Below are 24,546 nucleotides of genomic sequence, written 5' to 3'. Positions count from 1 at the left end.
TAAACGTTTTCAAAAAAACAACAACCCTGCAATACTTCTTTTCTATGAGCACAGCCCATGGTAGACCCACTTCCCCATGACAATTCTATACTGCCAGTCAGCCAGGACCCCAGCAGGTGCATTGTTCACATGTTCTCTACAGGTAGTCATTTAGCGACTGCCTCATTTAGTGATGGTTTGCATTTACAATGGTGATGAAAAAGTAGCTTTGCGACCAATCCTCACATTTATGACCTTTGCAGGTCTGTAAAGCAAAGGAAAGCCGAAGTCAGATCATGAGCACAGTTGTGGTTTCACTTAGTGACCATTTCATTTAACAACCAAGTCGCTGTTCCCAATTGCGGTCACTAAATGAGGACTACCTGTATATGGAATTACATCAAGCAAAAGCAGCAAGTAGTTTAAGAGACCTGTTTCCCACACAACAGACTGGAGATGCAAAGCATGACATTTAATTATCACTATCTTCCCTGTACAAATACACTGGATTCAAAGATCAGGCTAAGCCTGATATGGCTTGCTTAGTTTTGGCTTATCCTGATGCTACCAGCCACTCGTTTATAAACCATGGTTTAGGGTTTAGTGCATTGTGCACATCAGATAGTTGTGATTTATTCAATAATCCACGGTGAAACAGACTATGGCTTACTGTGATTTGTGACCAGAGGTCACTGCCTTCAGATAGAAGTAAAACCTCCTTTCAGCTGTCAGGTGTGCATGGAAGCAAAGTGCTGCCTTCCCTCCCTCCACCTCAGTGTCCAAAAAGGTAATGATCCTACCAAATGCTTTGGCAATAGCAACTGTCTCCAGCAGTCCCATGAGTGGCACCACCGCCAAGCCAGGTCCAATGGCCTGTAGAGATGGAAGAGGCTATTTGTATTCCACTGCAGTTTTGACCAAGAAGAGGGAACTATGGCTACAAATGGAATGTCCCGTACCAATGGAGGAAATGTAACAGAGAGGCAGAGTAAACCCTGGAGTTGTGCAGAGATCTGGACTCAAAAGACATTATGTGATCTGGAAGGAATACCTTAAACCAAATGTGTCTTTTCCCAAGATGGTGCATCAAATGTGGAGGGCAGCCACCTTAGACCAGGAGAAGATGCGGCTGCTTTAAGCTGCTCCTAACAGGTCCTACCTGTGCACCCCATACACCCTGAATACATTTTGGCCTTGGAATCCAGATCCCTGCACAACCCTAGGAAATATTCCCCATTTCAATATCTTATCATTAATCAAACTGTACAAATCCAAGCTGTTGAATCTTGAAATTGCCAAATTAACCTGCAATTTGTGCTTTGAGCCAATTAGCGTAATGAGGACATTACCTACACATAAAGGGCAGAAAATCTTTAGCTTATTTAAAATATTTCTATACATCCTTTAACATAAACAACTCTTCCATATTATACTTTATATGTCTGGATCACTGAAGAGTAGAAGCCTTAATTTTCCTGTAACTTTATGGCATTCTGCATTCCAAGAACTTCCATCAGCGCAAAAGTACTAAGATGCAAGTGACAGCAAGCTTAAAAGGCTATTCAAGCTACTACTACTATTTAAGTTTCAGCCAAGACTCTGATACAAAAAAAGTCCCCAACCCTAACTGAAAAATAATTCTATATTGATTACAGCCTACAGTGCAAACAACAATTTATTTCAGTATATGAAAGAAAACAGCATGCTTTAATAAGGACTGTTTTTTTTAAAAAAGGGAAAGATCTTTTAGAACATTTTTTTGTAGCAGGTGTAGATGAATATGTTTAAACTCCATCACTACACTTTTTGAGAGAGATAAAAACCAAATCAGCTATAAGTTTAACTGTATTTATCTGTAAAGCTGTGATCAAGCTGTAGAGAGCAGAGGGAATAGCCTTGAAGGACAGGAGGAAGAGCTGCTACCAAGGCAATGATCAGACTAGTGGGGCCTGAGCCAGGTCAAGAAAATAACCTGAGAAAACATCTCAAGTAAGCCCCTCCCTAGTTTACATGGATAAAGGGGAGGGGGGAGCGCATACATTACAAGATTCTGTTAGAATAAAAGTAGCCTTGACCTACATGGCATTGTTTCTTAGTCTGGTCTACCTAGAAGGGCTGACATAAATAGAGAGAGACTGACCCAGTACAGAAGAAATACGCACCTGCACCATCTCCCCAAAGTAGACAGTCAGATTGGATGTAACGACGGAGAACGGTGGTGGCTGGAGGGGAGGGAGTCCCTGGGGAATAGTTCCTGTGAGGCTGAAAGGCTGGGAGCCAGTCACTTGGAAAGAATAGGCCACAAGACCAGCAAAGAGAACCACAACAGCATTACGGGCTGTAAGGAAGAAAGTCTTAAATAAAGATCTGCATAGTCAAATGGCAGGCATTGATGGAAGGAACAGTCAAGGCCAAAAGCAGGAAAGGCAAGTCCCAGTAGCCCTGCACACTAGTGTCCAATGCTGGACTTTCCAACATTTCTGCTCTACAAATGGGCAGTTTCTGGCCACAACTTCCACCTCTTATTTGTGATGTAGATAAAACACATACATACATGTGCTTTATAGATTCTTACCAAAAAAAAACAAAACCAGACCCTATTGTAAGAGAAGCTCAGCCCCTCTTCCTCTGGGTCTCTCTTATGTCTTTTTTGCTCCCTGAAGCTTCCTTCTCTACCATCCCTCAGATTGCTCCCTTCTAATACACTGCCTAGCCTTCCTTCAGTCTCCTTGCCTTTTGGCTCCTGCTCAGCTTCTCTCTAAGATGCAGAGCAAGCTATTCCACATGTAAAGCTTTATTAATGCCAGCCAAACTGGTAACATTCCCTTCCTGTATAGTATTTTCCCTAAGCAACCAAGCATTCCAGAGCATCTCACTTGGCTAGCCAATCTGTATCAAGGGATCTCTACTAAAAGAATCAGTATATAGAGATAATTGCCAATCTGATAATTTGAGGCTGCCAGATTCAGAACACAAGAACTACTTATTACTAGTAAGGTAATCCAACAGAATCTTGAAAACTTGCCAGAGTAATTCTCCAGATCAACTTATAGCTAGCATAATCAAGGCAGGGTTACTCTGAGTCTTTTTTCTCATGCTTCTCCCCTTCCTAGAATAAGGAATCTTTCCGGTAATAGTTCTCCTCTCTCCTGTAACTGTCCTACTGTAAAGGAATTTAGAGCTGACCTTGGGGATAGGGAAGGAAGGAGCAAGCCATTAAGGAGGGACCTGCAGAACAGATTACAGTCCTGAGAAAGAGGGAAGTGTGAGAAAGGGACTCAAAATAACCCTGTCTTGATTTTGCTTAGTAAAAGATGGGACAGAGAGAAACTTGGACAGGCTTTCAAGATTCTGTTTTTCTACCTTACTAAAATAAGGAGTATTCCTGGAATCCCTGTCATGCCTGTTTATTGACCTGGCCTTCCTCCAAAGACTGGCATGAATCTTGGAAGTTTATTCCCTCCCTATCCCTAAGGTCAGGTCTGATTTCCTTTACACTTATTCTCTCCTCCATGTTCCCAAGGTTTGCTAGACATTCCATCACAAAAACTAACATAACACAACACAACACAACACAACACAGAGAAAATACTGCCAAGAAGAAGAAAATTAAATGCTTAGAGAACAGGACAGACAAACCTGTAGCTGTTGTCCAAATTATATGCCGGCTGATCCTGACAGGCAAGACTTCCAGTAGATGGGTCCTGGGGATGCCTGTTTTCATTTGTTGCAGGACCGTAAGCACTGTTAGGCAGGACATCCCAAGAATGGCATCTCCAGCCCTGAAGATAATCATGCATTTATTTATTTATTAAAATTTAGTCACCGCCCATCTCACTCAAAGGGTGCCTCTGTGCAGTTTACAATAAAACCAGAATAGTCATTAAAATACAAAAAAACCCTAATGCTCTTAAATAAAAATATATAATCCAAGATAGAGATGTTCAAAAAGTTCTTAATTTAATTTACGGGAGCATCTTCAGAGTGCTAACCACCCCAAGATCATGACGTTGATCTGCAAACAACTCCCCCTCCATCCTATTTGCTTTCTAAGTATGGACCCTTCTCCTAAGCCGCCCAATTTGTGCATCACTTTATTCAGCCACCAAGATTCCTGTATTTTTTTTAATATTAAAATAACACATATGCTTTCCTGATGGTTAGATTTTTAATCAGCTAAAGGAAATATATAAAATTTAAAAGCTTGAAAAACTTATGCCCAGATCTGATTTCATTCATTCATACAACATATCCTATAAGCATATATAGTTTATTTAACTTTTGTAAGAGCAATAAAGTCAACCTCAAAGTTAATAAAATCCACCCCAAAATGCCCCAATTAAGCATAAAAGACCAGATGGCTACATATTAGGCTACCTTTCGATTTCTACAGTTTTAGGATCATTTATTCTTTGCCTTCTATTGAAAAAAAAAGTATTTGGCCCTCAAGTACTGAGGCAAACAACTTGATTTGCCCCAATCTTATCAGCATTCCAGATCCATTGCAAGATTCCCCATACAGTATTTGAGCTTTCAGAATTTCAGGATTTAGGAATGCTAGAAAATCATCTTGAAATGTAACACTCTAAAAACGTTAGTGATTCCCAAATGCTATTTCTGCACTACATTTCTCACTTCTGTAAACAGAAAGAAGTGGAGTAAAAGAAAAGGACCAAGAGAGAAACAATTTTATACCTTGTCTCATTAATTCTGCAGAAGGTATAATATACCTGTAGGATAAACTGCTGTGGAATGTTCTGCAGACCCAGAAGTGTCTGTGGAAAATTCAATACCAGAAAGAATTGAGTTGGTGAAACAACTAAAAAAGACATAGACGTACCAGTTACGGAGGGTATACTCTGTGAATAAAGGAATCCAGAAGCCATTTGAAACAAGAGCTGCTCTTGGTAATCTCATAAGCAGTCATAACTTAAAGCCCACCTCCTCCCAAAGAGTCAGCCATTTGTGATTATTTGGGGCTATTTAGGAAGCTAACATTAAGGGAAAATGCAAGCTGCTTGTCTGCAACTATAATTAGTTTCTTATTGGAATAAAATGTGGTCTCTTCCTTTCCTTCTATTATGATGATGCCGAACTACAACTCCCATTCTATTATTATGATGCCGAACTACAACTCCCAGCATTCCTTGCAACTGGCCTTGCAGCCAGGATACTAGAGATTGTAGCAACATCTGGAGGCTTGCAGGCTTCACATCCCTGCCTACACCCATTATGGAGCTGAGGTACAACATGTTTGTTTAAGACAACCACCCTAATCTGCACTTTTTAAGAAATAAACCCCTTGCAGGTTCCAAAATAGCTAAGTATTTTACTTCTTCTACAAAATCAGATATTATAATACGAGTTGGGCAGTAAAGAAATATGACAAATAAATAAAATCAGCCCCTGGAGAGGGCCCAAAAATATTCTGTGTGGTGGGGAAAAAAAGAATACAAACAAGCATAGTCCAGGAGGCCGGCCTTCTCTGCAGTAGTGCCCACCCTCTGGAACATCGTGCCCCCAGTGGTGAGATTAGCCCCATCGGCCCTAGCCTTCCAGAGGAAGTTGAAGACCTGGCTCTGCCACCAGGCTTGGGGCAGGGAGGAGAATCGCCATACTTGGGGTTGCCTGGTGCCTTGAAGTGCCCCTCCTACGTAATGACTGAAGGAAATCACAACCATCTGGATTTTATTAGATGGGGTAGTTGGGAAATTGTTTTAGAGGGATTTTATTGGAATTTTATTATATATTTATTGTTTTATATTGTAAACCGCCCAGAGTGCCTCTGGTCAGAGGAGATGGGTGGTGACAAATTTGATAAATAAATACATACATACATACATATATACCCATCATGATATTCCCTTTTGGGTTAAGCAACCTTATGCAAAGTGCAGAAAGGGAGTAAGAAAAGTAAGCTAAAGCAATTAAAGCCTTGGGCTAAGAAAAGGAAACAAAGCTAAGTTGTGTTTACAGCAACATCCTCTCAATATCCTTCTATCCTTGTAAGCCATCTACTACACCCATTTACTGCTTCATATACTGCCTTTTATTCTTTAAACTTCTCACCTCTCTTTTTTGGAGAATCTCATCAACTTCATCATGACTCAGTCACAACTTTCTGAGTCTTCCCCTTTGTCTTCCTTACATATGGTTTTGTGATTCGATCCTCATCTCTTGTTTTATCATCCACATTTCTTATTTCTACTACGCTGAGCTAATTTTAGTACCAAACCCTCATTCCCATATAACAAAGTAGGCAGAAGCACACCTATATACAGCCATTTTTGCTTCTTTCAGCCAACATCCATTCCATGCAACAGAGCACATATTTCCTACTACCTTTCTAGCAGTGTTTGCACACCTTAAAACTTCTCCACCCATTTCTTCAACTTTGATAAACTTTCTAACAAGGTATACAAATTCATCTACTTCCTCTGATTTGCTTGTCTGGTTTTTGCCATTCCTGTGTAATTTGCAGTTGTTTCGTTCATCTTCCCTGTGAAATACTGCTACCTTGGTCCTTGATACTGTATTAAAGAACAACATACTGTATTTCATGAGACTTAGGTAGCTTCCCAGGGAACCCAGGTTTGCAGTACACATTAATAGAACTTTCCATTTCAATACAACCCATTTTAAGTTTTGGCATATCTACTTAAGTTCTTGCAAATGCAAAGATAATATCCTTTTAAATGTAAAATGGTTGATACTTCGTCAGCGTAGAAAAATCATAATGTACAGTCATATGGTCATTAATAGCCAATTTGTAAGGCTTAAAACATCATGCTAGTATTTTCTTTTTTGTTTTTGCTATTCTTAAAAATTTTATTAGGGCCTAGTAAGCAACTTCCAAGAGGGAGCTAAAGGCATGGCATAGACCATCAGTATTTCTGCTAATGTGATAAGCAGGGCAAGGATTTCTATGACCTAAAAATGTTAGAAATATGCAAGCATTTATGACCTTAAAACCGTTTAAATATGACCAATTAAACCAAAAATATGAATTTTAAAGCAAAAATATGACTTTATAATTTTTATGAAATTAGCACCCAATTTTTAAAAATCTGTGCTTACACACACACACAGACATACACACACACAAATTAAAAGGTTTATTCTTCTTCACTTCCAGTGCAGAAGTGCTAGTATTGAAGGAATCAAATGAACATTTTGAGAGTAAAATGGTCATCCCTGGATTAGTTTTCATTAACAGCAGAATTGCATTGGATGACCACGTGCATCTTGAGGTTATCAAACTCAGAACTCCTTCTGTTGTCCACCAGTATGTTCTTGTATCTGGAGAAACTCCATTCGACATCACAAGAGGTTATAGGAACAAATTTGAAAAAAGCAAACTCATCGGGAAAAAATTCTGGCCCGAAGTCTTCAAATTTTGCTTCGAGTCCATTTAGAATGTTACTTATTTTGCAAAGTGTTGAATAACCCAGGTTAGATTGCAACACTCTTTGCAGTTTATCACTAATTTTTTCAGCCACTTTCCCCTTTGCTTCCTTTAAATCACTCTGTTTGTTTTACAATGTTCAGTGCATCACTAAGTTCCATTCCTACAGTTTCAAGGTGGGTGATTGCTCTTGATAATCTACTGAGGTTAGATCCTATACATGCTAAGTTTCCAGAAAAGGTTTCAGAAAAGGAATCTTGCACAATCTTGATGAAGATTCACAACAGTCAAATTCTTTAACTATCCACTGCAAGGAAGCATAATTTGTGAAATAATACACAACCGCATCCAGCCAAGTCCCCCAATGTGTCATGACAGGTTGGGGAGGGAGAGCCAAAGTAGGAGCAATTTCTTTGAACTTTTGTACTCGAAGTGCAGCTTTAATGAACACTTTTTTCCCATTCGAAATTATCTTATCTACATCAGGATAGTTGCTTTGAATCTCTTTGGCCATTCTGTGTAAACCATGTGCAAGGTATGTGATATGGATCATTTTTGGATAAAGAAGTTTAAGTGCCCTGGCTGCTTTAGTCATGTATGGAGTGGCATCTGTTACAAAGAGAAGGATATTTCCCCTTTTTACACCATCTGGCCAGAGTAGTTTTATAGAATTGTCAAAGAGCATAGCAATAGTGGAATTGTTTACTTTTTGTAGAGTTTCACATGTTAGAAGAAATACTTCACCAGACCTGTCACATTTCAGAGTGCCAATAATAACACTGGCTACGTATCTTCCGTTTACATCACTTGTTTCATCTACTGAAATCCATATTTTATTGTTGTCAACAGCAGGTCTTATCTTTTCTAACACATCTTCATAGCAGGCAGAGATGTAATTTTTCTTTACAGTTGATTCATTTGGAATCTGGTGACTGGTGTACTTCTCCAGAAAATGCCTGAGGCTACCACTACCTAATTTCCTTAAGGGAGTATTTGAAGTAACCATCATTGTACAGAGATCCTTACAAAATTCTGACTGGGTATTTGATGAACCTGCAGTTGAAGAAGCAGCTCTCTTGAAAAGGAGACATTGCCTGTTTTCAGTCAAGGTAAATCTTGTTAAACAACTCCTGTGTTTCGCAGTATCACAATGTTGTTGAATATTAAAATGTTTGGGCCGATACCTTAACTTCACATAATTTACAAAACAAAATATCACCATTGCTACTGAAAATCTGCTCCCCAAATTCTTGAACAAGATGCCAGCTGGGTAAACTTGGGCCAGTCACACTCTCTCAGCCCAACTCACCTCACAGGGTTGTTGTAGTAGGGGAAATAGGAGGAAGAAGTATTAGGTATGTTCGCCACCTTGAGTTATTTATAAAAATAAAGGCGGGATAGAAATTAATTAATTAAATAAATAATTTCACACTCGTTGAACATCTACTTTTAGGCGAGTTGAAATCAAATTTCAGCTCTCACATGACTCCACCACCTTGAACACACACACACACCTGAGATGGGGAACAAATGAGAAAAAGAAAAAAACATAGGAAAATTCTCACTCTTTTTTTCAGGCCTGGTCAGGGGAGAAGCCTTTTCCCTTTCCCTCCCTCACACACACACACCTCTGAGTTGGGGAGCAAATAAGAAAAAGAAAACAAAACAGGCAAATTCTCACTTTTTTTTTCAGGCCTGATCAGGGGAGAAGCCTTTGTTCCCACCTCTCTCTCTCTCTCTCACTCACACACACACCCCTTCCTGAGTAGAGGAGAGAATAAGAAAAAGAAAAAAAACAACAGGCAAATTCTCACTTTCTTTGCTGGCTCGAACTCACTGGCTTATCAGGAGGGTTGCCAATGACCAAAATATGATATTTGTTATAAAATTAAGCAGAAATATTATGTAACACCTTTAAAAAGTCAAAACATGACTTTTCAGGCAAAATAGTAATCTCTCACCAGATTACTCTAAAACATGTTTTAACTTACTTATAAATTCAAATAAAGGTTCCAGAAAAAATATGACATGTCATAGAAATCCTCGCCCTAGTGATAAGTCAGAAAATGTTTTTGAGCGAACTGAAGCAAAACCTTCTATAAAAAAAAGATTTGAGGCTTCTTTTCAGGGCTATTTCCTGTAACTGACACTCGCAAGCACAAAGAATTGTATCTGTGATTGCTATCTTCTCAGCCTCTTGCAAATCGCTGACTGTGGTCAACCACAGAGGAAACATCAATGCTATAAGAGATCTCACAGCACTGACAAGAAAAAGGTAAAATTCAGTGGCACACATCCTATGGCAATGCTTACAGCAAAGGGATGTAGGGGACAGGAAACGGTTGAGCTCTACAAACAATTATATACATTTCAGAATTGTGGAAAGCTCAAGAAAACAAGCTTGTTGCTTCTTAAGAAGTATGAAATGAAAGCAGAACAAAATTAAGGGCAGTTTTTACCAGTTTCAAGGAAACAGCTGCAAAAACATTGGAATGTGAATCCAGCCTGCCTATTTTTCTCTCACAAAAGATCTTCCGCATGTCCTACAAACTCCCCAACTATAAGAGATCAACCCCCTTTACTTAATAGGCTGGTTGGGCCCCTATCCTATTCCTACAGAAGCCACTTCAACTAAATTGTTACGTGAAGTGTGGCCAGAGACAGCTTACCTTGACTTGGTTGAAGCCAATGGTGACTGCAGCAGCTGAAGTAAACCCTTTAATGACAGGATACGAGATAAAGTCCAAAATGAAACCTGCCAGGAATGGAAAAAAACACTTAGGGTTATTTCACCCTGGGAGTTAGACTGGCTGGATTTCTCATCCAGTCCTCAGACATTTCATGTCATCTTCTCTTTCCTTTGTAGGATCTCAACTCCTCCCTTTCTAAAGCAAAAAAGTACCTGGCAGCTAGATGAAGCTGGGGGCAAGAGAGAGGGCGATTCTTTCCAGCTATAACTTGTAATAAGCACTCAAGTCCTATTCTGGGCAGAAACCTGACTATTAAGTTGTAAATTCAAAACTAAATTAGGAAGAGCAAAATGATATGAAAACATAATCTGTGGAGTAGTTTCTTCTGTGGAGTTCATCTCTTTTAAGCATCGCCATCCCCAAATACTTTAAACAGAGTACACCTGAAATTTAAATGAAGCGTATGTGACTCTCTTTGCACAACTACATATGCATATGCATTTCAAAAAATATAGGCAGACAGTATCAGAGCCTATCAGAGGGTAAGGAATGGTTTATAAATCACCCTAAAAGAGTTTGACTGAGCCTGCAATCCTGTACTTGCTTATCTGGCAGTTACCCCAATGAACTCAATAGGATATATTTTTGAGTAGATATTTAGAAAAATGCCCTGCAATTTATAGAGAGTTGAGGATACAAAAATAGGGACGACTCATTTCTACTTTTTAGTTTGTTGGATTAGAGTCCCAAGCATCTTTTTTGGCATTAATAGCAACAAGGCAGTGCACTTAAAAGACCAATATAAAAGCAGCCATGTCTTACCAAGATGGAGGAGTCCCATAGCTAACTGGATGCAACCTGAAAGAAAGGCGAGTAGAACGGCCAAGGCGGGCTCATGGAAGGCATAGGAAGAAACCAACAGGGACATGATGGCTGTGGGGCCGAGCGTTACATCTTTCGAGGTCCCCAAAAGGCAGTACACAAAACAACCCATGAAAGAAGAATACAGACCATACTGCGAAGGAGAGGGGAAGGCAACATCAGAGACTAGTCATAGTACTTGAAAAACTGTAATCCAATAAGACTGCAAAGGTTATGAAAGGCCTACAAAATGCAAATCACATTCTATGGAAAATTTGGTGAAATATTTTAAAAAGGAGTACGAGGTAGTCCTCGTTTAGCAAGTGCCTCTTAAGAAACCATTTGCAGTTACGAAGGTGATGAAAAAGTAACTTTATGACCAATCCTCACATTTATGACCTTCGCAGGTCTGTAAAGCAAAGTCAGATCATAAGCACAGTTGAGGTTTCACTTAGCAACCACTTCACTTAATGACCAAGTTGCAGGTCTCAGTTGTGGTCACTAAATGAAGACTACCTATATATGATGGATTTTTTTCACCTTGTATAATGCAAAGTGCCCAGCTAGGTGGCAACATGCATCTGAACTTGGCTGATCTACAAAACCAAGCAGGGATAGGTAAGGTTAATACAGACAGTCCTCGAGTTATGACAGCAATTAGAACGGGATTGCTGTCACTAAGCAATGCAGTTGTAAAGCAAAATGTCAGGTGCCCACATCGCTTAGTGATGGCAATCCAGGCAGTCCTGGTTGCTGTTGTAACCCTGAGATGCACAGGTTGTTTAGTGGCAAGCCTAGCACAGGCTGTGTGTGAGTTGGGGGAGGGGGGTGCTGCAGTGCGGCCCAAGTACAGTGAGGCCAGGAAACAAGGGCGCAGGGTGCATGTGAGTGTAGGGAGACCCAGGGAAGGGGTGTACTGGTGGGTGCATGCATGTGTGAGAGCACAGAGCAGCCAGGGAAGGAGGATGTGGACTGCGTGCATGTGTGTGAATGCAGGGATACCCAGGGAAGGAGGGTGCTAGTGCGTGGATGCAAGTGCAGGGAGGCTGGGGAAGGAAGGTGCTGGCGGGTGCATGCATGCAAAAGGGGGAAGGAGGGTGCAGTGTGAGTGAGCGAGAGGAGGAGGAGGGCACGCAAAGAAAGTCCCCCCGATTTACCCAAGTGACTTGTGACCTTCCCTGCTGGCTTCCCCATTGACTTTTCTTGTGGGAAGCCGGCACATAACCTCACAAATGGTGATCACATGACCTCGGGACACTGCAACAGGTCATAAGTGCAAGATGGACCGGTCGTTAAGTCCCTTCATTCAGCGCCGTCATAACTTCAAACGGTCGCTGAACATATGGTCGTAACATGAGGACTACCTGTACTTCGATGGGAACTTCTATGGCAGTGTTTCATGGCTGGCTGAGGAATTCTGGGAGTTAAGGTCCACATATCTTAATGTTGCTGAGGTTGAGAAACACTGCTCTAGAGAAACACAGGGCAATAGGCTTGACTGGGATGTTCGAAAAAATATCCCAGAAAAAAGGGCAAATTACTTCCTAGGATGCCAAGAGAACTACAAGAATGCATCCATGCAAATCACCACAAGCCAAGCTTGATTCAAGGCAGCTTTATACTTTAACGGGAGATACCACTAAAACCATGTTTTATTAAGGTATTTCAGAACTAAACAATTCTTGCTCATCTCAGTTCAAGTACGGTACTTTTTTTGAATACCAAAAAGCCTTCATAGTTTGCCAGAACAGCTTTTCTTAATGTGGGATCTTCCAAACATTTTGAACTGCAAATATCATAACCTTGATTGTACTGGATAAGGTTGATGTGAGTTATAATCCATAATATCAGGTCGTCACAACACAGAAGGTTGTGCTAAGGACTATCAAAATTCATTGGCTAAACATTTCTCACTCTGTTGATGATTATGTGCCATCTAGTCAGGACTGACTTTTAGTGACCACGTAAATAAACCTTTTCTAGGGGGATCTGTCCCCCACCTGGACCTTCAGGTCCCTCAACAGTATATTCATGGACTTCTATTTCATGGCCTCCCTTTCCTAAAAAGAATTTTTAAACTGCTAAATGCCAGGTTTTCAGCATGAGGCCCATGAGTACCATTGTCCTCATCAAGATTTCCTTAGGACCCTCCCAGGTCCATGCCCCACCTGGTTTTAAAAATTATTTTCTTCCCATTATATTGTCCCAAGACCCCAAATGAACCCCAAAAAAATTCATTTGAGCCCCCAAAGACTCCATGGTGATCCCTGCACTACATGAATACATTTGGTTGCAATTCTATACATAGTTATCTGGAAATAACTTCCAAATAATCCTGCAGATTATCTATTAACAATCTGCTAACCCTGCAAATATATTACAAAGATTAAGGTTTCTCCAATCTTGCTGATATTCATGCATGGATGATGTAATTTTGGGTATACAAGGATTCATCACTATTAATATATTACAGAAGTGGAGAACTTTCTACTGCTTGGGCAAATAAATGTCTGTCTTATTTATTTATCAAATTTGTCACCGCCCATTTCCTCCAACCGGAGGCAGTAGAAGACAAGAAAAATGCTTATTCTCTTCTTTCATAGTATCTGTCAGCCCTTTGAGGTAGGCCAGGTCAGGAAATAGACCACACATGAACTACTAGAACTCTATTTTATTGTTACAGGGTATAAGAGCAGAATCTTGAAAATCTAACAGAGATTCTCTCTTGCCACTCTCATACTAAACAGAATCAAGGTGGGGTAATCTTGAATTTAGCCCTCACCCTCTCCTGTCTATCCAGGCTAAGCTGATGCTGATCAACCACCATTCCTCTTCCATGGAGCAGCAAGAGGAGTTGAGTGGAATGGCAGAGGATATGTTTGGCATATAAATATCTCACTTCAACCATTTTCATTTGGAAAATGAATCCTGAAAATGAAGGTCTGCCAGTGGATAACTAGGGCAAGCAATGTTTTTGGGTTGGTAGATGCATTTAGACCTTTGCCTGTGAGAAAAAGTCATTATCTCAAAATGGCTTCCCATGGAATGTATGCATCCATAAAATGGCTGCCACAATGGGCATGGCCAGATACAAAACACTCATTTACCAGAAGGCAAATTGTTGAAGTTGTTCCTTTTCCTCCTCTAGCACCCCAGAAATGTTTTCCACTACTCCTGCTAACATTTGTCTTTCTTCCTGGGTAAGCAGTGCCTCTCCAAACAAAGCACTGTTGTACGTATGCAAGGGCACAGAGGCATTCTGGAAAATAAAGAAACACCATACCAGCTTCCCAATTAATGTTTTTAAAGAATCTTTTTTTAAAAAAATGTGTGGGATAGATAGCCAGGCAGGTGCTAACGATACATTGATGCCAATGGGCACTATATTGCCCACATCTGGAACAATATTTTGACTTGGTATAAAGCAGCTTCTCTATCAGGTTTTGCCACATTCCTGTTCCATCCCACTTATAATTTCTTGCTTGGCTAGGACAGGTGAGAAAACAAAAACATATGGATATAAAACATGTGGATTTTCTTTATCTCTCTGTAAGCATGCCAAATAAGAATATGAGCACCATACATTTGTATGAATAAATGAGGGTGTCAACTAATCATCATCATTCAGGCTAATGCTTAAAACAGAAAAGGATGCCTGTTCTAGCCATTCCTTCCTCCAAACTTCCATTCCTTAAGCCACCAGCCGCTTGCCCTCTGTGGTATCCGGTAAAGCTAAGCTAATCCTTCCTTCCCTCAAGCAAAAATCAAACACTACTGCCAGACCAACAGTCCCTGATGCTAAAAAAAAAAAAAAGGAATTGAATTAGAACTGTTTCTACCATCTTCCTCTTTGCTCTCCAATCAGATGAAGGCACCTTTCCCACAATGAGGCCAGTCAGACTGCTAGTGGGAATACAGAATGAGGATATGTACTTTCAAGTTGTACAAATACAGCATTGTGTTGAGCTCAGCTGCCTTCAGAAAACACATTAACAAAAGCTCCTGGACGAATAACCTCACCTGCACAGGGAGACCAGCCACCACAGCATAAGCAAGAGCTTGTGGCACGACGGTCATCCCCACAGTCAGCCCAGCCACAAGATCCAGCTGTAGCCATTGCAGAGAATACTTGGGAAGCCAACTCAGCACTGGCAATCTCTTTGCAGTTGTTCTGCAACATTGCTTCCAAAGCTCTCGGCTTCCTTCTGACATGGCTGGACTCTGTGTGGTTCAGACTGATTCACCTGGGATCCACCAGCTCAGCCATGATCAAACCACTTTCAGGTAATGTCTCAGAGAGAGGCAAACACAGCTGATGGTTTTGCTGGGGTAGATCAGAAAGGTTCCCAAACTGGCGGTAGGAAGTTCATAGATACACCTGGGAAAAGGCATAGGATAACGATTGAGTGACTAGCAATTCTCCATTTTGAATACGAACAGAGGATCCCACCTTAGAATAATACTGTTGCCCCCTAAAAAGTAAACAATTGCTATGGCATCTTCTAATCTCCATACAGGACATGGACTGAGGGCATATTCTGTATTTAAATATTTGAGGCCCAGCTGTTGGTGTACTATTGTGGTGTACTTCTGCACTTACTAGAGCTGTAATGAGAAACAGGACAGAGGTCTGGAGGGTCGCTCAAATGAGGCGATTGACTTAAAGTTAGGAGACCAAAAGTAATTTAGGACAGTTCCGGGTGGAGGGGCAAGACTAGGCAGGGAAGAGGGAGCATTTTAAGTCATCAAGACCTGAGAAAACTTACATTAGTAGTACTGCGTCGTGGTAAAAGATGTGGAATATTACCCAGTCATCCGATCACCTCTCCAAAGGTACCGAGCGGCCCCTTCCGGAGCGTGCCTGCACGACTCTAGTCTAGTTCCTCAATTCAGGCGCCTTGACCTGCAACTAAACGCAGATTACTCCCAGATTCCTAGCGGCCTTCTCCCCCCCTCGGCTCATGTGATCCGGGCTGGACTTGGAGAGGAGGCGGAGCTGGGCAGTGATTCGCTCCTTCCTAGTTTCCAGCGGCGCTGAGCGCCGGGGAGCTCGGTTCTGTGACCGTCTGCCGGGCGAGGAAAGGCCCGGGCGATGCGAGTTTGTCATGCAGTCTCCCGTGCAGAGGTGTGTGGTGGCGCTCCTCCTTCTGGGGCTGAGGCTCTGTAACGCTAGGAACGGGGATCCCAGCAGGTCGCGCAACGTGCTACTGATTGTAGGTGAGCAAACCAACCCTGGGGTTGCGGCCGCGCCTCAGACCGTTCTGCGTAGGGATGCCTCGCGCGAAATACTCGCCCGCGATTGGCTTTCGTTGGGAGCTGCTTTAAGAAGGTGGGATCACTTAGCAAACTTTGGCCGGTTTCGAAGCAAGTTAAAGAGTCGGGCTTGGTTAGTACTTGGATGGGAGGCAATCAGGAAATCCCAGAGCTATAGAGAGACTGGGAAGTCGAAAAAGCATCCGGGAAGGAAGCATGGGCAAACCATTTTAGTATTGTTGCTGTGACAGTTTCGTGGTTGTGTCGACGTAGTTAGCAGGAGGTGAACTCAACTGATACAGGTTTTCTGGTTACAGTCACCACTCTGTTCCCACGTTTCTCTTGGTTTGGGTTGGCTGGAAGAGAGGTTCCAAACGTGGACTCTGTTGCCCACATATTCCTCTGACTGAGCTGCCTGTGGTGGGTTAATTGCTGTAGGACAGGCAAACTTTAAACAGGTTCAGACTTTTCCAGTTGTGGGAAGTCTGTCATGAATTCTCCCAGAAAAAAAGGCTGCAAGCTTACGTATGGAACCTAAAGGACATAGATACAGGCATTGAGCTATTTGGCTATGGTGCCCTGAGATGCAAGGTCTCAGCTGTTGTTTGTGAAAGAATAAAGATACCAGTGAAATAAGTAAAGGCTGGACTCATGCCAATTTTGATAAGGTATGATAGAATTAACAGGACTGTGAGATGTTTGGTGTATTTCCCTTTGTCCACAACATAACTTTGTAGCTTGTGCTGTGTCCATTTAGTTAAATTAGTGGGACCTCTGTATCTGTGGAACATAAAGTGGCTCAAATTCCACAGTTCTCCCTTTTCAGCTGTGACTACAAGGCTTCCCAGGCTATAAGGAACAATGCTGGGGAGCGATGTAGAGCTCTTGTTCCTTTTTTGCACATCAGTGAGTTTTGCATGCCAGTCAGTTATGTCCTCCTATTTTGGCTGACTCACACTCCCCCCACCCCAAATGGGTTAAGGTTAAGATTATCAATCAATGGTTGGCAGTTACCTCTGCAAATTTATGTACCCGCACCGTAATCACAAGGATATCACACCAATCAATTTTGTCCATGGTCGGCAAAAACATTTAGACATCATTTTAACACTACAGTAATGGTGGACAAAAAAGGACCAACAGCTCAATATAGCATATTTTGGATAAATGGTTGAGTCCGTAATGCAGCACAGCATTTTGGAATGTCAGAGGTTGAAACCTCTTTAGATCTCTTTTACAAAACTAAGCCCTGCTCCAACTAAGAGAGCAGTCTTCAATAATCCAGCCCCCTCCAGATGTTTTCCAGCCAGAAACCTAATGGATTTGTGGATGACTGTCCCAGAGGATTGTAACAAATGTTCACAAGGAACAGGAGCAGAATACAGATCTCACCTCTTGACTTGTGCTCTCCCTTTTCCATGGCAGCGGATGATGGCGGTTTTGAGAGTGGTGTGTATAACAACACAGTCATAAAGACCCCAAACTTGGACGCTTTGGCCCAGCGGAGCTTGATCTTCCGAAATGCCTTCACTTCTGTCAGCAGCTGTTCCCCCAGCCGGGCCAGCCTCTTGACGGGCCTGCCTCAGGTAACGCTCCCCAGATGGGAGCAGAGAGCATGCCATGCCAGAGCACGGTTCTGTCCTTTTCCCTGAAAATTATTATTGCCACCAAATTGTAGATCCCATGTTATTGCAAATGATTTCTCTCTAACCACAGCACCAAAATGGGATGTACGGATTGCATCAAGATGTGCATCACTTCAACTCCTTTGATAGGGTCCGGAGCCTCCCCTTGTTGCTTAACCAGGCTGGGATACGAACAGGTAAGCAGAGAGCAGAATTCCTTCCTCCACTTCCTCAATTCAGCTGGAACTCTTTCTGTCTGGGGCTTGGATAAGACAGCCTGCATGCTTAGGAAAGACATTTGGTCTCCCTTCTTTGCAGCCAAATCAGAAAATGTTAGCAATGATAAATGTTATTTTAAAAAGAGATGTCACATATGCTAATTCTGAGGCAGGCAGCTATTGCTGTTGGAAGTAGAATGGACATTTTATTTAACTGCTCAATTAAAACCGATAGAGCATAGCATTACTTTTATCTGATGGTTTATCATCAGATTTTTTGATGAGGCCACCAGAAAAAGGTTGTCTGCGGATTGTAGGTTGCCTGCTTCAGATATGCCTTTGCCTTATTTAGCCGAACTCCAACATAGTAACATTTTATAGCACAGTATAAATTGCACCCCTTTAGTTTCTGAAACTTGATTGTGTCAGTATTTTTTTAGATGTACCTTCTGTTAAGCTTTATGAATGAATATATGTACTGCAGTGTAGAATCCTTGGATCTATTCCACAGTTAAATGCCAGGCAGCAGCGCAAAGTGTTGAAACTGCTGGAGAGTTTGAAAAGTCATATTGGCAAGCAAACTGCAGTTATGTCAGAATGATAGCATGACAGAGCCATCATACCAACACTGCCATGATGTTTTGCATCATCTCCCCCCTTGCCTCCTGTAGATGCCAGCATAAGGTCATGTCTATTTTGTACATGGAGACTCAGTTTGGTGTAGTGGTTAAGGCACCAGGCTAGAAACCGGGAGACTGTGACTTCTAGTCCCACCTTAGGCACAAAGCCAGCTGGGTGACTTTGGGCCATTCGCTCTCTCAGCCTTAGAAAGGAGGTAACGGCAAACCACTTCTGAAAAACTTTGCCAAGAAAACTTCAGGGACTTGTCCAGGCAGTCTCCAAGAATTAGACACAATTGAATGGATTAAAAAAAATGTTCATATAAAGTGAGCACTACCCTGACAAGTTAATAATTAAGGGATCTATTCACTTTCTCCTCCCCTGTTTGACTGGCTCCAGCTCCTTGTCTCCTTCAGGGATCATTGGCAAGAAGCACGTTGGGCCAGAGGCTGTGTATCCATTTGACTTTGCTTACACTGAAGAAAACAGCTCTGTCCTGCAAGTGGGGAGGAACATCACCCGAATCAAGCTGCTTGTTCGGAAATTTCTCCAGAGTGTGGATGAGAAGTAAGATCTGGCACTGGAATGACCCAGGTGCATCCCTTCCTTAAGCCCCCGTGTCATATCCACGGCCAGGGCCCTGCCTGAACCAAGGCACTCAGGTGGAGGTGTGAAGAGGATAGCCACCTTTCACTCATGTTTGACTGGCCCAGCAGAGATCCAAAGAGAATGTCTTTGAAAATTAAATGGTTCTGTGCACAGAGACAGAGAATCAAAACCAAAGAGAAACCGAATTCAGGGGATTACGGGTAGTCCTTGACTTACAGCCATTCGTTTAGCAACATTTGAAGTTACAGTGGTGCTGAAAAAAGTGACTTACAATCAGTCCTTGCACTTATGGCTGTTGCAGCATCCCCATGGTCACATAATCAAAATTCAGGCACTTGGCAACTGGCATGTATTTGCAATGGTCGTAGCACCCAGGGTCATACGATTGCGATTTGCGACCTTCCCAGCTGGCTTCTGACAAGCAAAATCAATGGGGAACCATGTCATTCACTTAATGACCACAGTGATTCGCTTAACAACCGCCACAAAAATGTAAAATCAGGTGCAGTCACATGATGCCTTGCTTAATGACCACACTGCTTAACAACAAATTTTCCGGTACCTATTGTGGTCATAAGTCAAGGACTACCTGTATGGAGAAGGTGAAAATGGACCTTAGCAAAGCTGGAGAGCATCCAAAGTATTGCTTTGAATAGTGGAAAGAAAGCACTGTTGGGACATTATGAATAGCACTTAACCGTGTTCCTGCCCTTTTTCCAACCTGTAGGCCTTTTTTTCTTTATGTTGCTTTCCATGATCCCCATCGCTGTGGTCATTCCCAGCCACAGTATGGAGTCTTCTGTGAGAAATTTGGCAGTGGGGAGCCTGGAATGGGCTGGATCCCAGACTGGAAACCTGAGCTCTACCATCCAGATCAAGTGCAGGTGAGGTCTGGGATTGTCTTCTCCACCTGGGTTCCAGCAATACCTGCAAGTGGCAAAGATCAGCCTCCTCCAGTATTTTTCATAACAATTCACCTTTGTACCCAGAGGTCTTTCCTAGCATAGCTTTTAGTTTCAGCTGTGTCTCCTTTTGGCCCTCAGGTCCCTTATTTTGTACAAGACACACCAGCTGCTCGTGAAGATTTGGCAGCTCAATACACCACTGTTGGGCGCATGGATCAAGGTAGATGATTACTGAACCAGGAAGTTCTGCCTATAGGAGTGGGGAAAAAAGGCTTGAATGATGGTACTTTTAAAAGGGAATAAGACCCTAGGAGCATTTAATGAGGATCTGGTGCATTTTTATATATTTGACAGTCTGATACTGCTTTATGTACATAAAGGCACAAATATCTGTTCTGAGGGAGCAGATAGTAATCATATTCTCTTTATTAAAAAGGGATACATCTCTTCTAGTTTTTAGAACCCTGTGCATCTCATTGTGTTGACTCTAAGAACTGTTTCTAGCTCTTATGTATAATAGTCTTGCTACTACTACTTAGTAGCTTTTATTTTATTTATTTGTATCCCACCTTTATTTTATTCAACTCAAGACAGCATACCTAATGCTCCCACCTCCTATGTTCCCCACAACAACCCTGTGAGGTGGGTTGGGCTGAGAGAGTGACTGGCCCAAAGTCACCCAGCCAGTCTCCACATCTGAGGGAGGCCTAGAACTCACAGTCTTCCAGTTTCTAGGCCAGCACCTTCACCACTATGCGGAACTGGCTCTCATGTCTTATGGCAAGATAGCAATATATTAATTGCAATAGGGAAGCAAAGCAACAATAATCCATTCATCCTTACAAAAATATGCACAATTATCTTAACTGACTGGAAGTTAATGGGAGAAAGATGGTCAATTAATGCTGAATAATCTTTTAATACTGGCTGTGTGATGCCTAGAAAAGGAAGCTGTACTTCTTCCTGAGATTTGGATGATGTAGATGCTGCTTCTTTTATGTGTGAACAAGGAGAATGGTGCAAACGAGTGTTCCTTTGACCCTTAATGTGGATGTAGCCTAGTTCTGGATAATGCCATTAATGTATTATATTTATTTTTCTATTTTCTATTTTCTAATATATTTATTGTATATATTTATTCTCTTTCTGCAGGCCTTGGCCTTGTCCTAGAAGAACTCTGCCATGCAGGCTTCCTCAACAGCACTCTTGTGATCTATACTTCGGACAATGGCATCCCCTTTCCCAGTGGCAGAACCAACCTGTACTGGTCAGGCACAGCTGAGCCCCTCCTGGTCTCATCTCCTGAGCATCCTTCGCGTTGGGGCCAGGTCAGCAGTGCCTACGTCAGCCTCCTGGGTAAGAGCTCTGAGAGATGAACTGGAGGATTTGTCCCACAGAGGAGGCTGGGATGTGCTAAAGCGCATCAGGCTACTTTGCAAACTGTAACATGTTTTCCACCTTGCATTAGCCTTTTCTAGGATCTTTCTCTTTGGAGAGAGAGGGAAAAATGACACCAGTGTGGTTCCAGCTGACTCCTCTGGCAGTTTTGTCTATGCCTTCTTTTCTCTTTTCCCAGTATATTTTCAGCAAGGCATATATATATATATATTCTTTATGAACCTTTCCAAACAGCTCTGTTATACTGATATTTATTTAAAGCATTGAAATAAATAAATGCCTTAAAGGGCATACATTATCAATATTTCCAGTTGATCATATATAGGTATCTTTAAGATATGGGGATAAAAAAAATCTTTCTCAGGCTAAAGAGCTCTTCGGAGAAGCATTTTTTTTCCCCAGACCTCTTTTCTTTTGTTTTTTTATTCTGATAAAATAAAAAGCTCAGTTCACACCCTATACTAAACCACTGTAGTAATTGATTTTGGTTTATTGCAAGGTGTGAACTCAGCTGGTGTGATTTATAAATTGTGGTTTATGATTTAGTCTTATATGTTGGCTGCCTACTTAGGGCTTATTAACAAACTAAGGTTAAATAAGTCATGGCAAATGTGGGAACACACCTACTGAAGCAATTGGATGCGCATGCTGGTATCAGAAGACAGCATAGGTCGTATTTCCCTTTTCTCATTCCCTCATATGAACAGCAAAAAAAGGGAAAAGAGCAAGTAGAAGAGTGGGATGCCAGTATAGTGTAAGGGCTGAAGCTGGCAAGGAAGGAACCAGCAATGGCCAGCCCAGACAGAACTGTTGTGTAAACATTAGGCAGGTGCCCAACAGAATCTCAAAAAACGGCCAAAGTCTGTTGACTCAAAAAGACAGGAAGAAGTGGCTTAAGATTTAAACCCTGGAGCTGAGAAAGAATGGCGGGGGGGATTTCTCTGTGCTGCTTAGTTATGGCTTCTTTCTTGTCTGCACTAAAGCAACTAATCTAGCCATGTTGTGTCTGAGAAGCTTCTGTTAGGTGATGACTAAATGCAGCATTGAATTTCTTGAGAGTAGAGATTTACTGCTGAGTCTGTGTGAAGTCTGACATGTTGGCTCCCACTGTGAATCTGTATGTGAAGACCTTGCCATCTTTATTAAGCTGAAATTCTATTGTGTAGGAGGATGTAGAAGGTACAAAATGGGGCTAACTGGTTCCAATATAACCTACACAAGTCTTTGGAAGAAACAGTTGGTTTGTTATATGACCCACAAGTATTGTTCCATACTAGGTAACACCTGTGGCCAAAGTTCTTTCCAGCCCCCTCCCTCTGCATCAGATGCAAGTTTTATGCTTCAATTTTCCCTTCTCTCTCTGCAGATATCACTCCCACCATTCTGGACTGGTTTTCTATGCCATATCCCAGTTACAGTCTGTTTGGGAAGCAGATAGTGCAACTCACTGGGAAGTCTCTGCTGCCGGCATTATCACTGGAGCCGAAATGGACAACTGTGTTTGCAAGCCAAAGCCTGCATGAGGTGACCATGCACTATCCCATGCGAGCTGTGCAGCATGGCTCCCTGCACTTCATTCACAATTTACAGAACCGAACCCCCTTCCCCATTGACCAAGATTTCTATGTTTCACCTACATTCCAGGACCTGTTGAACAGAACTCAGGCAGGGCAACCTACTCATTGGAATAAAACTTTGCATAACTACTATTATCGGAATCGCTGGGAACTGTATGATCACAGCATCGATCCTACAGAAAGCCACAATGTGGCTTCTGATCCCCGCTATGCACAGGCTCTTGAAGAGCTGCAGGGGCTGTTGTTGAAATGGCAGTGGGAGACCGGTGATCCCTGGATATGTGTACCTGACGGTGTCCTGGAGGATAAGCCTGTCCCCCAGTGTCGGCCACTCCACAATGAGCTGTGATTTTCTTTTGCCTTCCTGTTTTGGTGGCAGTTACACATCAGTCCGGAACAGCAGTAACGAAAAGATCTGCAGGTCAAGTGGGTGGTGATGCAACCATTGTAGTTTGCAGAATTAAATACTACTGAAGTTGCAGCTGAGGGAAGTATTAGAGTGAAACACAAGGAAGCGTTTGCCTCTGGCCCAGAAAAGAAGTCACACCATATTTTTAACATTTGCTGCCATAAGAATTCCAGAAATGTCTTCTAGATGGATGACCACAATTGCCATCATTCCAAGTAAGAGTGGACAGTGGCCATGCTGTGTGAAAGTGATGAAAAGTTGTGGTCCAATTAAAGTGACTGGAGAAACCTGGCTTAACAGATGACTCAGCCACTGCTATAAGTGTCCTCACCCAAATTGTGGTGCAACAAGAATATAGATGGGCTGGTCCCATTTCAGTTGTTAGACATAGGGCATGGATAGAAACTAAGTTCAAAAGCAGTTTTAAAAATTTAGTGGTGAATATTAATCTCTAGATTCAGTAACATACACATTTAATCATTATTCTACCACAGAATACTGAAATGATTAGAAACAGCTTTCGATATGCATGCTGGTATGGTATAGGTCTGTGTAGCAGGTGTTCCTGTTCACTTTAAAGCCAGTTCTCCAGAATATACAGTAGTATGGCTAAAGCCTGCTTTAATACAATAAAGAAATGAAATATTTCTAACTAGCTTTTTTGATTGTGATGGTTTCATTCCTTTCTTTATTAAAATAAGGGTAGGCAGCCCATAGACCACATCTGGCCTCAATGGCCTGTTTTGCAGCTTGCTGCAGAAACCCAGAATTCTCTTCCCTTGTCGTCATTGCTACTAGCAGGCAGTTCGAGCTATGGGCTTATTAGCAGTTGATTTTAAAAGTCTGTGTGGCTGATCATCTCAGGAATGATTGTACCCCAAACATTAAGCATAAAGCAACCTTTGAAATTCCCTCTCCTCACTGAGGCTGCTGTAGCAATATCAGCTTCTGCTAGATCATTGTTTCTCAACCTTGGCCACTTTCAGATGTGTGGAC

The 24,546-nt window shown here is 41.9% G+C and overlaps 2 protein-coding genes across 4 annotated transcripts in view; one reads left to right on the top strand and one right to left on the bottom strand.

The window, feature by feature from the left end:
* SLC26A11 (solute carrier family 26 member 11) overlaps positions 1 to 15,861 on the bottom strand; it is a 28,807-nt gene extending 12,946 nt beyond the window's left edge. The window contains exons 1-8 of the mRNA XM_063293374.1: positions 15,702 to 15,861; positions 14,956 to 15,313; positions 10,897 to 11,089; positions 10,054 to 10,139; positions 4,675 to 4,754; positions 3,619 to 3,761; positions 2,142 to 2,317; positions 780 to 852 (exon numbers count right to left, since the gene is read on the bottom strand). Coding sequence (XP_063149444.1) covers positions 780 to 852; positions 2,142 to 2,317; positions 3,619 to 3,761; positions 4,675 to 4,754; positions 10,054 to 10,139; positions 10,897 to 11,089; positions 14,956 to 15,147 — 943 coding nt within the window. The 5' untranslated portion in view covers positions 15,148 to 15,313; positions 15,702 to 15,861. The remainder of the gene's footprint in view (positions 1 to 779; positions 853 to 2,141; positions 2,318 to 3,618; positions 3,762 to 4,674; positions 4,755 to 10,053; positions 10,140 to 10,896; positions 11,090 to 14,955; positions 15,314 to 15,701) is intronic.
* Positions 15,862 to 15,969: 108 nt separating this feature from the next.
* Positions 15,970 to 24,206, top strand: SGSH (N-sulfoglucosamine sulfohydrolase). Of its 3 annotated transcripts, none has more exons than XM_063293371.1 (8): positions 15,970 to 16,152; positions 17,614 to 17,774; positions 17,905 to 18,010; positions 19,069 to 19,219; positions 19,989 to 20,145; positions 20,305 to 20,386; positions 21,319 to 21,522; positions 22,931 to 24,206. In XM_063293371.1, exons 1-8 carry the CDS (start codon positions 16,041 to 16,043, stop codon positions 23,488 to 23,490), a joined length of 1,533 nt encoding a protein of 510 aa, XP_063149441.1. In that variant the 5' UTR covers positions 15,970 to 16,040; the 3' UTR covers positions 23,491 to 24,206. The 3 variants fall into 3 exon arrangements, with proteins under 3 accessions (XP_063149441.1, XP_063149443.1, XP_063149442.1); XM_063293373.1 differs by having other exon boundaries at positions 16,016 to 16,060; XM_063293372.1 differs by lacking the exon at positions 15,970 to 16,152 and adding an exon at positions 16,212 to 16,264.
* The last annotated feature ends 340 nt before the right edge of the window (positions 24,207 to 24,546 follow it).

Source organism: Candoia aspera, chromosome 2 (genome assembly GCF_035149785.1).
Source record: "Candoia aspera isolate rCanAsp1 chromosome 2, rCanAsp1.hap2, whole genome shotgun sequence".
In the NCBI taxonomy this organism is placed as follows: domain Eukaryota; kingdom Metazoa; phylum Chordata; class Lepidosauria; order Squamata; family Boidae; genus Candoia; species Candoia aspera.
The sequence above is the reverse complement of the archived record's forward strand: the minus strand, read 5'-3'. Positions and strand labels throughout refer to the sequence as shown.